Source organism: Cibotium barometz, chromosome 28 (assembly GCF_041138505.1).
Source record: "Cibotium barometz isolate CiBa-2024 chromosome 28, ASM4113850v1, whole genome shotgun sequence".
NCBI classification, from domain to species: domain Eukaryota; kingdom Viridiplantae; phylum Streptophyta; class Polypodiopsida; order Cyatheales; family Cibotiaceae; genus Cibotium; species Cibotium barometz.
In genome coordinates this window covers 7,403,458-7,416,684 of record NC_141073.1, presented here as the reverse complement: position 1 = coordinate 7,416,684, position 13,227 = coordinate 7,403,458, and the positions used below count along the sequence as shown (strand labels likewise).

The 13,227-nt window shown below is 43.5% G+C and overlaps 1 protein-coding gene across 2 annotated transcripts in view; it reads left to right on the top strand.

Moving 5' to 3' along the window:
- The first annotated feature begins 1,890 nt into the window (after positions 1 to 1,890).
- LOC147622442 (protein TIC 22, chloroplastic-like) overlaps positions 1,891 to 13,227 on the top strand; it is a 69,853-nt gene continuing 58,516 nt past the window's right edge. The window contains exons 1-3 of one of the 2 annotated variants that reach the window (XM_086822017.1): positions 1,891 to 2,445; positions 2,551 to 2,613; positions 3,260 to 3,334. In XM_086822017.1, the coding sequence (XP_086678143.1) occupies positions 1,963 to 2,445; positions 2,551 to 2,613; positions 3,260 to 3,334 (621 nt within the window). In that variant the 5' untranslated portion in view covers positions 1,891 to 1,962. The remainder of the gene's footprint in view (positions 2,446 to 2,550; positions 2,614 to 3,259; positions 3,335 to 13,227) is intronic. The other variant, XM_086822016.1, reaches the window with a different exon arrangement.

Genomic DNA, 13,227 nt, shown 5'->3' with positions numbered 1-13,227 from the left:
ACTACCCAAGTTGATAGTAGCATAGTTTAACACTAATTTCAAGATGATTAGGAACTCATAAACATTAATCACAAAGATAAACACAAGGTGAAAGACCTAAACTATTGTGCATTGCCAAAACATGAATATACAATGAAGACATAGATCCAAACACTAATCTTTCTATATGCTATGTAGAACTTGCTATAATGCTAACATTGGCCTCTGTGGCGATGACCACCTGGTGAGAGCTTAGAAGAATCACTTCTTGAGGGAGCTACTGGTGATGCTGTGTCGGTTGAAGTTGCCTTCAGAAGGATGGTGATGTGTTTATATATTTAATTAGCATTAATCAACCTAATAATCTATGTTAATTAGGACATAATCAAGCACCCTTCCACACATGTGTAACACCTTTGATACATGGGTTTTATGAAGACACTTTGTGTCTTCCACAATTCTTGACTCAACTCATGTACAGAGTCCAACCACAGAATAGTCAAATTGCATAGCACATGAAATAGGAGGTGGCTTTTATTTTATGGACTGGTCTTATCACGTCAAATGTTTAGATAGTCAGTGATGTGTTCAGGATGACATCATTTAGGAAATGAGTACCAAAATTTAAGACCAACTAAGTGGAAATTCCAAATCTATTCATTATTCCTTACTGCATGAGCCTCGGACCATTTAGTCAAATAATAGATTGATGTAATTCTTTTCCTATGAGACAATGGTGTACATGATGGTGTAATGGGTCCCATATAATCAATCCACCGTTTCTCAAAAGTTACTACTGGGGTTATTTAGCCTTAGATGCTTCTTAAGTCTAATTGCATGTTAGCACATTGCACTTCACTTACACCACTCATATAAATCATTAAAAAGAGAAGTGTGTTGCATGGTAAGGTATGGTTGAAACTTCCAAGCCGCCTCTGCTATAGCTAGACAAGCACGTTCTACCCATGTGTACTTAGTCTCGGCATCCTTGAGTTTACAACTATAGTAAGCTATTGGATAGTCTCTCTTTCCATACTTTTGTGCAAGAAAAGAAATATATGACCTTTGTGGAACAATCAGTATAAAGATGAAATGCTTTTGATGCATAGACTAGTAGTTTGATGATGGGTGCAGTGGTAAATTCTTGTTAAAGTGAATTGAAGATTGTTTGAGCCTCTAGTATCCCCAACCGTATTTCACCTCTATCCTCAACAAGGTTTTCAAATGATAGCCATGTCTTTCATAAACCTAGAGTAATGCTTAGTAACCCCAAGAAATCCTCTTAATTATCCAACACTTCTAGAAGGTGTCTCTATCAAGCTTTTGACTTTTAATGGATCCATGACAATCCTATGTTTACTTATAACATGTCCTAGTAATATCCCATATTCTACCCCACTAACATGTCCTAGTAATACCCCATAGCAATCCCATGTTTACTTGTAACATGGCAATCCGATGTTTACTTATAACGTGTCCTAGTAATACCCCATATTCTACCCCTTTAAATGGATCCATAGCAATCGTATGTTTACTTATAACATGTCCTAGTTTCATGCCTTGTAATACCCCATATTCTACACATTTAAGAGGGTTGAGGGATATTGACTTCTCTCGACGTTTTCACAAAACATACTCTATAGCCCTTGATTTTTTCTCTCTATAAATCCCCAATCTAAGGTCATCCACAAACATTTTTAAAGAGCTCCATTAAATCATTCCTAAAGGTCTCATGCATAAAGAACTAGTAAGTTCCCTGGCCATATTGCACAAACCAAATGAAACAATGATCACTGTGCAGTCACTGCTGCAGTGTGCACTGTGAAGGGACGTCTTGCAATACAGAGTCCAGACACGGGTGGTGTGCACGTGTGGGCGCTACACACACTATTACTACTCATAACTAATAACTAAACTCTTGTGGAAACTTTGGCCGGTCATCAACATTTCCGGCATGGTTCAATAGACTACAGACGTCGTGCAATGGAGAGGAGAGCAGGCCATAGTCATGGTGGTGGGGGTTTTCTTCGTTTGCCGTTGCAACTGCCAAACGTTGGGCAATTTGTGCACAAGCAGCTGGCGGGCCTGGCAGACAGGATAGCAATCTCACCAGACTTGGTTAACCCCTTTGTCCGTCTGCGAGACGAAATCGGGCGGAGATGCCAGGCTAATGCAGCATCAACACCATGGACTCAACGGACTCCTGCACAGGCACGCATAAGAAGACCCAAACAAGGTAGCCCTTGTTTTGCTAGTCTGGCCTCGTGCCCCCCTCATGGCGAGCCCCAGCATGTATTCGACATCGCCCTGAGCCAAGAGCAGGTCTCCAAAACCCTAGAAGGGATTCCTGTGTACACTGTCAGCAATGCCGGCAATGAGTTTGTTCTCATCTCTGACCCCGACGGCGCCAAATCGCTCAGCCTCCTTTGCTTCAGGCAGCAAGATGCAGAGGCTCTCTTGTCCCAGGTGCACATGATCGTTCCATTGTTCGTGTTTTTCTTCCTGAATCTTTTTAATCTATGTTCTCGTTTTCTTGCTGTTTTTGAACCGTGCTGGCCCGTAGCTGGACAGGTTAGAGATCGGGAACCAGTTTTAGGACGGGAAGCCAGGGTTGTCACTGTCCCACTCGACAAGGTATGCCTTCTTTTCGTGCTACCTCAGCCTCTTTGTATATAGGCTGGATACCCAACCAACCCATGCCCATCAGTGGGCCATCCAGGCTGCCTGTCGGGCGGTTAGACGGGCATTTTTCTCCACCTGACTATCGTATGGGCGGGGAAGGTTGTGTATTCAGCCATAGACTTTATAAGCCCCTTTGTACAGGCCTCTTTGCTACCTTACTAGGCCTCTTGCATTTCCATTACAAAGACACCACAGGCATGCCTGGAGTTCGATGTCTAATAGTCCATCACCACCATTCATCTCAACCCTATTCAAAACACGGAATTTGGCATGACATCAACAGAACTGCTGCTCATTAACAATTCAGCTGGAATTTATGGCTGCTTGTGATCTCCAGTACCTTTAGTTGACCTCGCAGGTTGATCACAGGTAAAGCCTGATAGAGGATGCTGTTTGCAGTGATAAAACTAGAGAGGCTCATGGTTTCCTTTTCCTTGAAAGTAAAATGCCAATGTGACATATCAATGGTTAAAATGTGCTCGATCAATGATATCATACCAAGTTCTAGACCAACATACTCCCAAGCACTTAGTGGGGGGCAATAGTGCATCATCACAATTTTTTCCACCTAATGTGGGCTCTCTACTGACGTCTGCAGGTTTATAAGCTCACTGCAGAGGGCATTGCATTTAGGTTCCTTCCCGATCCAAGTCAAGTCAAGAATGCCATTGAGGTAAGCTCTAAATTGGAGCTTTCAAGTCTCTTTATTTTGTGCTCTGTTATAGCATTAGTGCCATCACAAAAAATATGGCATGCTGATTTATGTGACTCATTTTTTATAATACATATCCTGGAGTACCATATCTTACAAACTTACAATGTTCCGGGTAGTCTTGATGAAAATTGGATGTAGTTTTAAGAAGGAATGGTGGATTCCACTAGATCTTTGAAGCCTATTCTAATGGAGGAAGCCTAGGGATGTCATGAAGCCTTTTCAATGGGTTACCTTTATCGACGCATTAATCCAACAAGATGGCTTGATAGGCTGGTTGAGAGGGTATAGCTTGTATATCATGGTTATGGCATCAGCCATGCTTCTAAATGATTCTCACCTTTCCAATAGAAAACCCACTGCTCTAATCACATGCCAGAGGTCTGAAGACTGAGGTGTCAAAAGCTATATTTCAGGATTGAGGGACATTGTTGAATTTAGCTCATGGCATGTTTTTTGGGGCCCATATGTTGCCAGGGGATTTTTTGCATGGTTTAATGAGGAGGGGGGAGTGATAGGGACTTGTAGATCCAAAGTACATCAAGGACACCTCATGCCTAAAAATCAGAAACATTAGTGCTCAATAGAGCATATAGGGTCCAAAGTTAATGTAATAAATTACGAGTCAAGAGCAAGGTCATTGCGAAACGTTTCACTGCTGAAACGAAACGTTGCTAAAACGATTTATTTTGGAATTAAACGTTTCAACATTGGCAGGTGGAGAATGAAACAATAGACCGAAACAATTATATACATAAAATCTGAAGGCTGGATCCCAAATCTGAAATTTTACATTTGGGCCTTTAATTGGAGAGGAAAAGTGCAATATTCCCCTCCAATTTAGGGGCTAAATGTGAAATTTCAAATTTGGGCCTTCAAGTGGAGAGGGAAAGTGCAATTTCCCCTTCAATTCGGGGGCCCAAATATGAAGTTTCAAATTTGGGCCTGGCACAATGTGAAATTTTAGATTTGGGCTTTCAATTAAAGAGCGAAAGTGCAATTATCAAAAAAACAAAAGTACCAAAATCCAATAGCGAATAACCAAAGAAAGTTTAAAGCTACGATGCATTGTTGATTGCATCCATGGGCGATTTTGAGTGATTTTCTCATTCTGAGTCATACTGTATACATGTTACATAAACAAAAAATAACATCCATCATAATTGGTGGAGCCGCAAGCACGAATTGCAATAATGTTCAATATTGAACGTTTTTAATTCTTCCTTCTCAACTTTTTAGCTGCCCTGAAATGTTGGACGAAATGTCCATGATTGGAACGTTTCAATAGCGAAACGTGTTTCATGTTTCAGCAGCAACGAAACGCGTTTCATGGTGACCATGGTCAGGAGTAGTGAGAGCTAGAATCTACTTGATTCATCATTCAAGGATGACTTGGTGATGAGTAGGACCAATCTTTAAACCCCTCTTTGAATAACAGTGCCCTTGTGTCATGCTGGAGTCTATGTGAAGACACTCTAATCTTGCCTATAGAAAAGTGCGTGTGACATATGAATACCAAGGTTTCCTGGCATCTGAATGTACCCATCTTTTGTTAGAATTATTGCATCTCATATGGAATATTTTGTCTATTTGACATTTTATTTATTTGTCCTACCAACTTTGTTGAGTTAGGCAATTCCATTTGGGAGTATATACGTGACCCACCATTGTAAATCGCCTATTTTCATTGCTAATACAGTCAAGCATTGTTCATTTATCTTCCTCTCTCTTCTCAGTAGTGCTTCCGCTGGTGTCAATTCTGACATGGTATCGGAGCATATGGTATTCTACCGATCCTTGGTGCAGACAGTTGCGAGAAGAAGAGGAAAGGCAAAGAGGTGAAGAGGCGCGTGAGAGGTGGTCAACCTGCGGTGCATGCTTGGCGAGGCGGCTAGGGAGGTCCTTGTGGCAGGAATGTGGCGTGTTATCCAACAAAATGCTTGCGTTATTTTTTGCTGTTCTTGCCAAGTGGCTTGAAGGAGGGCAGACACGGTGGTGACAAGGGCTGCCAAGCAGCCACGTAGCAGAGGAGCAAGGTGGCACAGCTTCAGTGCGCACAAGCAAGGTCAGCAAGCGTGCAGCCAGGCGAGGAGAGAGAGACGAGCAACAGAGAGCATGAGGAGTCTCGCAGGCCTCGTCCACAGCAATCGGCAGCGCTAAGAGTTAGCGTGCGTTTTTTTCAAAGAAGCACTCTTTTTTTTTTCGATTGTGAAGGTTATGAGGAGCGTTTAGCACATATATTTTTTTGAAGATTTAAAATTTATCTTCAAGAAGGGTGCTCCCACTGAAGAGGCTCTAAGTGTGCTTGTACCTCGACAAATCAGTGTGGCTGAAACCTTCTTCCTTTCAAAATGGCACCATCGTGTACGAACAAGGATGACAAGCTTGATGGAACAAACTTTGCCCAATTGGAGATTGACGATGAAGATATGGTTTCAGCAAAAGGGCTTATGGGATATCGTGGACGACAATGAGACTAGACCCCAACGCCTTGCCGGCAACAACCGATGGACCCGGCTCCAAGAGGAAGAATATCTTAAGTCGGTCGTCGACTGGGATATTCATAATTCCAAGGCCTTATCCGCAATTGTGCAGGCACTAACAAAGGAGGTGTCTCTGGCGATTCAAACGTTGGAAGCCGCCCATGCAGTATGGTCCAAGTTGGCGGATCTCTTTGATCGAGATTCAACTATGCGTGCGGTCACATTGCTTGGACAATTGTTCAACCTCAAATTCCAAGCTCGTAGTTCCATGCAATCATTTTTGATGAAGGCAAAGCTTATCCATGATCATCTGCCATTACCCAACTAGTTGCCTTGGTTCTTACAAAGTTACCGGCAGAGTATGATGTGGTCTCTAAAGCATTGCGGCTTCAGGTTACAAAGAACAAGTTGGACTTTGATGACCTTAGTTCTTTTCTCATAGAAAAAGAAACAGTCTTGCTCTCCCAAGGCAAAGTGCGTGTCTCAGGTTGAACCGAGGATTCAGATCAAGCACTTGCTACGCAGGTAACAAAGAAGGGTAAGAGTTGTTGCTTTAAATGTGGCAAGCGAGGCCATTTGTCACGGCATTGTACTTCAAAAGACAAGGACAAGAGCTCCTCAAAGAGCAAAGGCAAGGACACTTCCAAGAAAGGAAAGTAGGAGGACAATAGCAATGATAGTGATTCTGCCAAGGAATTGGAGGAGACTCACCAAGCCAAAGTGGCTCAGGCCACCACGGCTTGGATGGCAGCTTTCTAATCTATTGGCAGGAATCCCCCCACATGCTTCAGCCAGAGAGAGGCACGTGAGTGGGAGAGAGGGCTAATCGAAGCTCCCATAAGATGCATTGGACCCGTGTGTTGGAGTTCCAAGCACATGCATCTAGTACGGAACAGCTTGACAACACTATGGACGTAATGTCTCTAAAAATATCCCAGATGATAGCTTGTTTCACAATGGCGCTTTGGCAATACTTGATCTCTGTTGAATTCTGGAGGTAATGGTGCGAACGGAAATTCCATTAGAGATTGCTAAAAATAGCATAAAATTTAGGAGATGATCTCTTTGTATTCCACCACATGAGAAATACATGTAAGCACCACGTAGAAACCCGTTTCATTGCTCGATCTCTCCCAAATCCTCAAGAGTTCGCCATATACATACTTTCCACTTGACACTTCAGCTCCAAAGTCCATTTCTATGTCCAAGAAACCATCTCGAGTGCTTGGACCATGCTACGAACACTTGGTTCTTTGTACTGGATAATCCTCCATTTCCAAAGCTTGTACATTCTTGATCTTTTGGGCATCCAAAGCCCTTCCACACACATGAATTCTGGAGATGCCCAAAATGGTGACATTACTCCTCCCATCGGAGATGCCAGATTATCCATAAGCAACTATCATTTGACCATACACACGGGCTATCATTAAAAGAAGTCCCAAAATACCATGAATGTGTGTAAACCACCTCGTCCTGTGAGGGTACTGATCTTATCACCATGGGTCTTCAAGATGCCATATGTGATGGAAAAACTCAGGTGAAGCAAATAATACTTCGACATATATCATAAATCCAAAACACTAGTGAAAAAGTAACTTTGACAGCTATAAAACCGGTGTAGAACAGGCAAGATAGCTTTAGGAACCATCCCAAGCTCCATGAACAAGTCGGACCAAAGCACCACGGGCAACTAAAACTAGTCGCGATAGCACTGATAGAGCTGGTACATAATGTGGAACAACAGCTGCATGAGCTGGTACAAGTATAATCATTGATACAATAGGTACAATGGTTGGTACATCAAGTACAATCGTTGTACAAGAAGTACATTGACTAGTACAACAAGTGTAGTAGTTGGCACAATAGGTACAATGGTGGTACAACAAGTAGTGTGGTTGGTACAGTAGGTATAGTGCCGGTATAATAGGTACACTGGTTGGTATGGTAGGTACAATGGTTGGTAGAGCAAGTTACAGTGGCAAGTGTTGAAAGAAGTGGATTTGAAGAGAGTAATGAGAGCATAAACATGAGAAGTGAGAGCTATGGTGAGTGAAAGATTGAAGAATACATAATTAGAGCATAGAATTAACACTAATGAAGATAATCAAGATATGAATCAAGGCTAATCACAAACTCACGACTTGCATTGTTGAAAATGAGCTTGGTATATCAATTTGTAGCCACATACTAGCTACCATCCACTTGCTGTCACATGCTGTTTCCAATTGGCCGACCACTTGGTCCATCTCCAGATTTGTGTCTCGTACACTTGAGGCCAGGCCGATGTCTCATGTGAAGGGGCTAGTATTTTTGCATAACATGGATGGGAGCCAGACTAGTGCCACCTGTGTGTTAGCAGGATGGTGTCGTATGGATGGGAGCCAGATTGGTGCCACCCGTGTATGACGTGGAATGTGTTCTATCCATGGGATTGTCACGCCATGGAAGAGCCAGTATATGTGCCGTGTTTTGCCTATGGGACTGTCACTCCATAGGGAGGCTCGTGCCTGGAACTGTGTTTTACCTATGGGACTGTCACTCCATATGAAGACCGGGATTTATGTTTTCTATCGTGCCATCATTGTGCCCGATAGAAATGTTTAGTACTTGTTGCATGAATGGGAGATATGTCCATGATACTGTTTGCACATGCATTCATGTTTGCATGCCTGGAACTGTCTTCGTGTGACTTGTATTCTTGTGTTTGCCTGTTTGACGTGCCACTTACTGAGCGGGGACGCCTGCCAGTGAGTCGTGAAGTTTGCTTTGTCTTCTGACGAGTTTTGTTGCGTGTGAACAGGTGGTAAGTGTATTCCATTTGTTTATTTCATGGCATTATTTCTAACCTTTGTTTTTATAAGGTTGCAGGTTCACACTCATTAATGAGTGGGCAACCTCCCCAATATCTCATGATGCCCTTGGTAGGGTGGGCACCCACTATGGGTACCCACGCATGGGCCATGGTGGGGAGGGAAGCCCTCCCTTAATCAGGTATGTGGGGGTGGGTGCATCATTGATAGGGAAGTTGCGCATACATATCCAGGGCTACCTTGATAATGAACATTTCTTATTTGTTGGGTTTTATGCTGTGTATGCACCCAGAGGAGTGCTAGTGATCATCAGTAGATTACTGGGGTACTTTTTACTTCAGTTAGTGGAGGTTTTTTCCCCCTAGTTTTAGCTTAGTTTCGCTTATAATAGTTTATAAGTGATTTGGTCCACATGGCACACTTTATGGCCGGACCATGTGAACAAAACTTTTAGGTCACATCTTTATGTGGCTATTGTACTTCATTTTATCAACTCTCAATACATGAGAAGTCGTATTCCTCTCTCTATCTCTCACGCCTCTTGCTGAAGTACCTTCCAAACCCTAACCCTAGCAGCTGAATCCCTTCATTTGGTATTAGAGCAGGTTCACCCAGCCATCCGTACCCTGCAGCTGTCCGTATACAGTCGCCTAGAATCTGCAGTTCTGTACAGTACCTGCAGGCGACCAGTACACCTGCAACTGTCCGTACAGTCTATTGCCCAGCTGTCAGCTGTCCGTACCATTGCCGTCAGCTGCACGCCTAGAACCTACAGCTCCGTACAGCACCTGCAGGCGACTAGTTCTGTTCAGAACTCTGCAACTGCTCGTACAGTCAGACGTCAGCAGCAAAGCAGGTTCGCACAGTACCTGCAGTTCCGTACCTGCTCTGTACTGTAGCCGTACAGTCGACTGTACCTGCTACGTACAACAGTCCAGTACCTGCTGCGCATACCATCAGCTGACCTGATGACAGTTGTTTCCGTACAGTATTTGCTGCGCGCACCTGCTCCGTACAGTCGCCGTACAGGCGACCTGTTTCCGTACAGCTGTTCCGTACAGCATGCAGTCGACCTGTACCTGCACTGTACCGTACACTTACTTTGTACAGCCTACAGCCGCCTGAACCTGCAAAATCACATTTGTGGTAAGCTTTACAAGTTTTGAAATTTTGGCATTTTCTATGTGAAAGTTTTTGGCAGATACAAGGAGGTTTCCTTGCAAAGAAATCTCTATAGGCTTTTGCAAGGCTTTGGGTGCAGAAAATTTTGGGCATTTTGGCACTGTGTGAGCCATTTTCATTGCTCTACTCAGTCAGTGGTGCATTTTGTTGCACATTCAGAGGATTGAGAGTGCAGGTATATTTGGGTCAGCTGTATTCAGTGGAGTACAGTTGCTTTCAGGGTTATTGCTTTTGGGTTTTTTGATACACAGGTACAACATAGTGCACTAGCATAATGGCAAATCAACAGCAGAGTGATGTGTTCACGTACTTGTCTAAGGAAGACAAGTTGGATGGCATGAATTACTCCTTGTGGAGTTTTATGCTGAGAAATGTGCTCGTAGCAAAAGGTCTTTGGGATTTTGTTAGTGGTGACGAACCACGTCCAAGTCCATTGGCTCCAGAGACTCCTCCCCAAGGGGGTGCTCGTGGAAGAGGACAACAGGCACAGGCACCAGGTCAGCCTCTGCCTGTCCAAAGAACAAATGCTCAGAAGACATGGGATGCCAGAGATGCACAAGCCTTATCACTTATTGCATTGTCAGTACAGAGGTCTATAATACCTCATATTCGTTCAGCTGGCTCTTCACGGAATGCATGGGTGACTTTGGAGCAGATGTATGCTGCTGGTAATGAGGCACGGATCTCATTTTTGAAAAGAGAGCTGAAAAATCAGAAGATGCATGAAGGAGATGATATGTCTAGCCACTTGAACAAGCTGCAGGATTTGAGAGAGCAACTCATCAATGTGGATGAGATTATTCCTGAAACACAGCTTGTATCCACCATCTTAAACTCTTTGCCAAGATCCTACTTGGCTTTTCATACCTCTTTGAACCTTAGCATGAGGAATGCTGTTGAGCCCCTTAAGTATCAGGAACTTGTTGCTCTCTTGCTACAAGAAGAGCAAATCAAGAAGAACATGAATATGAACACAAGTCCTGAACAAGCATTTACGACAGGTCAAAAAGGGAAAGGCAAATCTCAGCCAAAGAGTTCAAATCAGAATTTAGGTGATGGTGGTTCATCTCAGGATACCAAGAAAGGTGATGGACAGCCCAAGAAGAAGGGACAGCCCAAGAAGAAGGGCAAATGCCATTACTGTAAGAAGCCAGGTCACTACATCACAGAGTGTAGGAATAGGATTGCCAAAGAGAAGGCAAAGGAATCTGGGATGTCTGTAAATGATGCCTCTAAAGCTCCCTTGGAGACTGCTTCTTTTGTTGAGGACAAGGATTATTGTTTCTACACATGCAGCTATGATGCCTCTTGGTCTTCACAGGCACTCAGTGTGACAGAGCATGCATGTACTTGGTATTTTGATAGTGGTGCTTCAAAGCATATTACATCTCGCAGGGATTTGTTTTGTCATGTAGGCCCTGCCCCTGTTGGCAAAATTGTTTAGTGTGCCAAAATGCTTCATATCCAGTTCGTGGCATTGGGGAGATTCAGCTCACAGCCATTGATGGCTCTATTCTTCGCCTTACAGATGCCTTATATGTACCAGGGATAAAGAAGAATCTGTTGTCCATTTCTTCTTAAGCACACTGTGGTATGCAAGTCCACTTTGATGATGACAAATGCATGGTCAGAGACAAAGCTAATGCTTTGACCTTGATGCTCACTGGTACATTATGTCATGGACTCTATCAGTTGGATGCATTTCAGCCAGTGGATCAGTCTGCTTATAATGCATTCACTCTTACTCCAGCTATGGTTGATGCGGAGTTATGGCATGCTCGCATGGGGCATGTAAATTTTGGTAGTCTTATGCTTATGCAGCGACATAACATGTTGATAACATGTTGACAGACCTACCTCTTATGGAGAAGCCTCCAGTTCACATATGTGAAGGATGTATTTTGGGAAAAATGCATCGGTTTTCCTTTCCACGTGATCAGACTCTACGAGCAACTGCAAAGTTGCAGCTTATACATAGTGGTCTTTGTGGTCCCATGCAGACGAAGTCATTAGGAGGTTGCTTCTATTTTGCTACATTTATTGATGACTTCTCTCGTATATGCTGGGTCTATCCGTTGACACAGAAATCACAGGTATATGATGCATTTTTGGCCTTTGTAGCACTTGCTGAAATAGAGTTAGGATGCAAGGTTAAGACTCTCCGTTTTGACCAAGGGGGGGGGATATGTGTCACACATGTTGAATTCCTTTCTTGAGAGTGGAGGTATCAAACATCAGTATACTACTCCTTATACTCCACAGCAGAATGGGGTTGCAGAAAGGAAGAATCGGTCACTCATGGAGATGGCCAGATGTATGTTAAAGGCAAAGAAGCTACCACATATCTTTTGGGTGGAAGCTGTAATGTGTGCTTGTCACATTTTGAATCGATGTCCCACAAAGGCATTGGTTTCCATTACTCCTTTTGAGGCTTGGCATGGCCGCAAGCCTTCAGTATCACACTTTCGTACTTTTGGGTGTCTTGCATATGCACACATACCCAAAGAGTTGAGGAGGAAGTTGGATGATAAAGCCACAAAATGTATTTTTGTTGGGTATAGCGGTGAGAGCAAGGGCTACCAGTTATATGACCCACTATCCAAGAAGAATTTCACTAGTCGGGATGTGATTTTTGATGAAAAATCAGAAATATCCATGGCTGGTTATGATGCAAATCAGGCTGAAAATGATGTGTTTGAAGGTCTGCTACCTATGGAGTTTTTTTCATTCCACAGTTGGTGATCCAACCCATGAGGGTGCAGGACAGCCAGCCAATCATGAAGGTGGTGCAGAAATTCAGCAGCAAATTGAGCCAGAAGTTGAGCCAAATATGGGGCAGCAGGCTCCACAGGTCAGACACATACCCAGATGGTATTTGAGGACATTACAGGACAGCCATCTAGAGGGTCCTCTTGCTGGTCGTACTCGTAGGGATACACGGACCAATGAGCATGCACACATCATGGATTTGAATATGGTTATGGCAGCCAGTTTACAGGATGATGATGAGCCTGATTCATTTGTGGATGCACGAGACAATGTGCATTGGAACAAAGCCATGCAGGATGAGCTTGATTCTATTAAAAGGAATTAAACATGGGATTTGGTTGATCTACCCAAAGGCAAGAAAGCCATTAGTACTAAGTGGGTCTATAAGTTGAAAAGACATGCAGATGGATCCATTGACAGGTACAAAGCCCGTCTAGTTGCAAAGGGCTATGCACAGAAGAAGGGCATTGATTATGAGGAGACATTTGCTCCTACATCCCGTATGTCGACACTTAGGTGTGTCATTGCATTGGCTGCACATCGTGGTTGGGTTGTTCACCAGTTGGACATCGACTGCTTTCCTACATGGGGACCTCGAGGAGGAAGT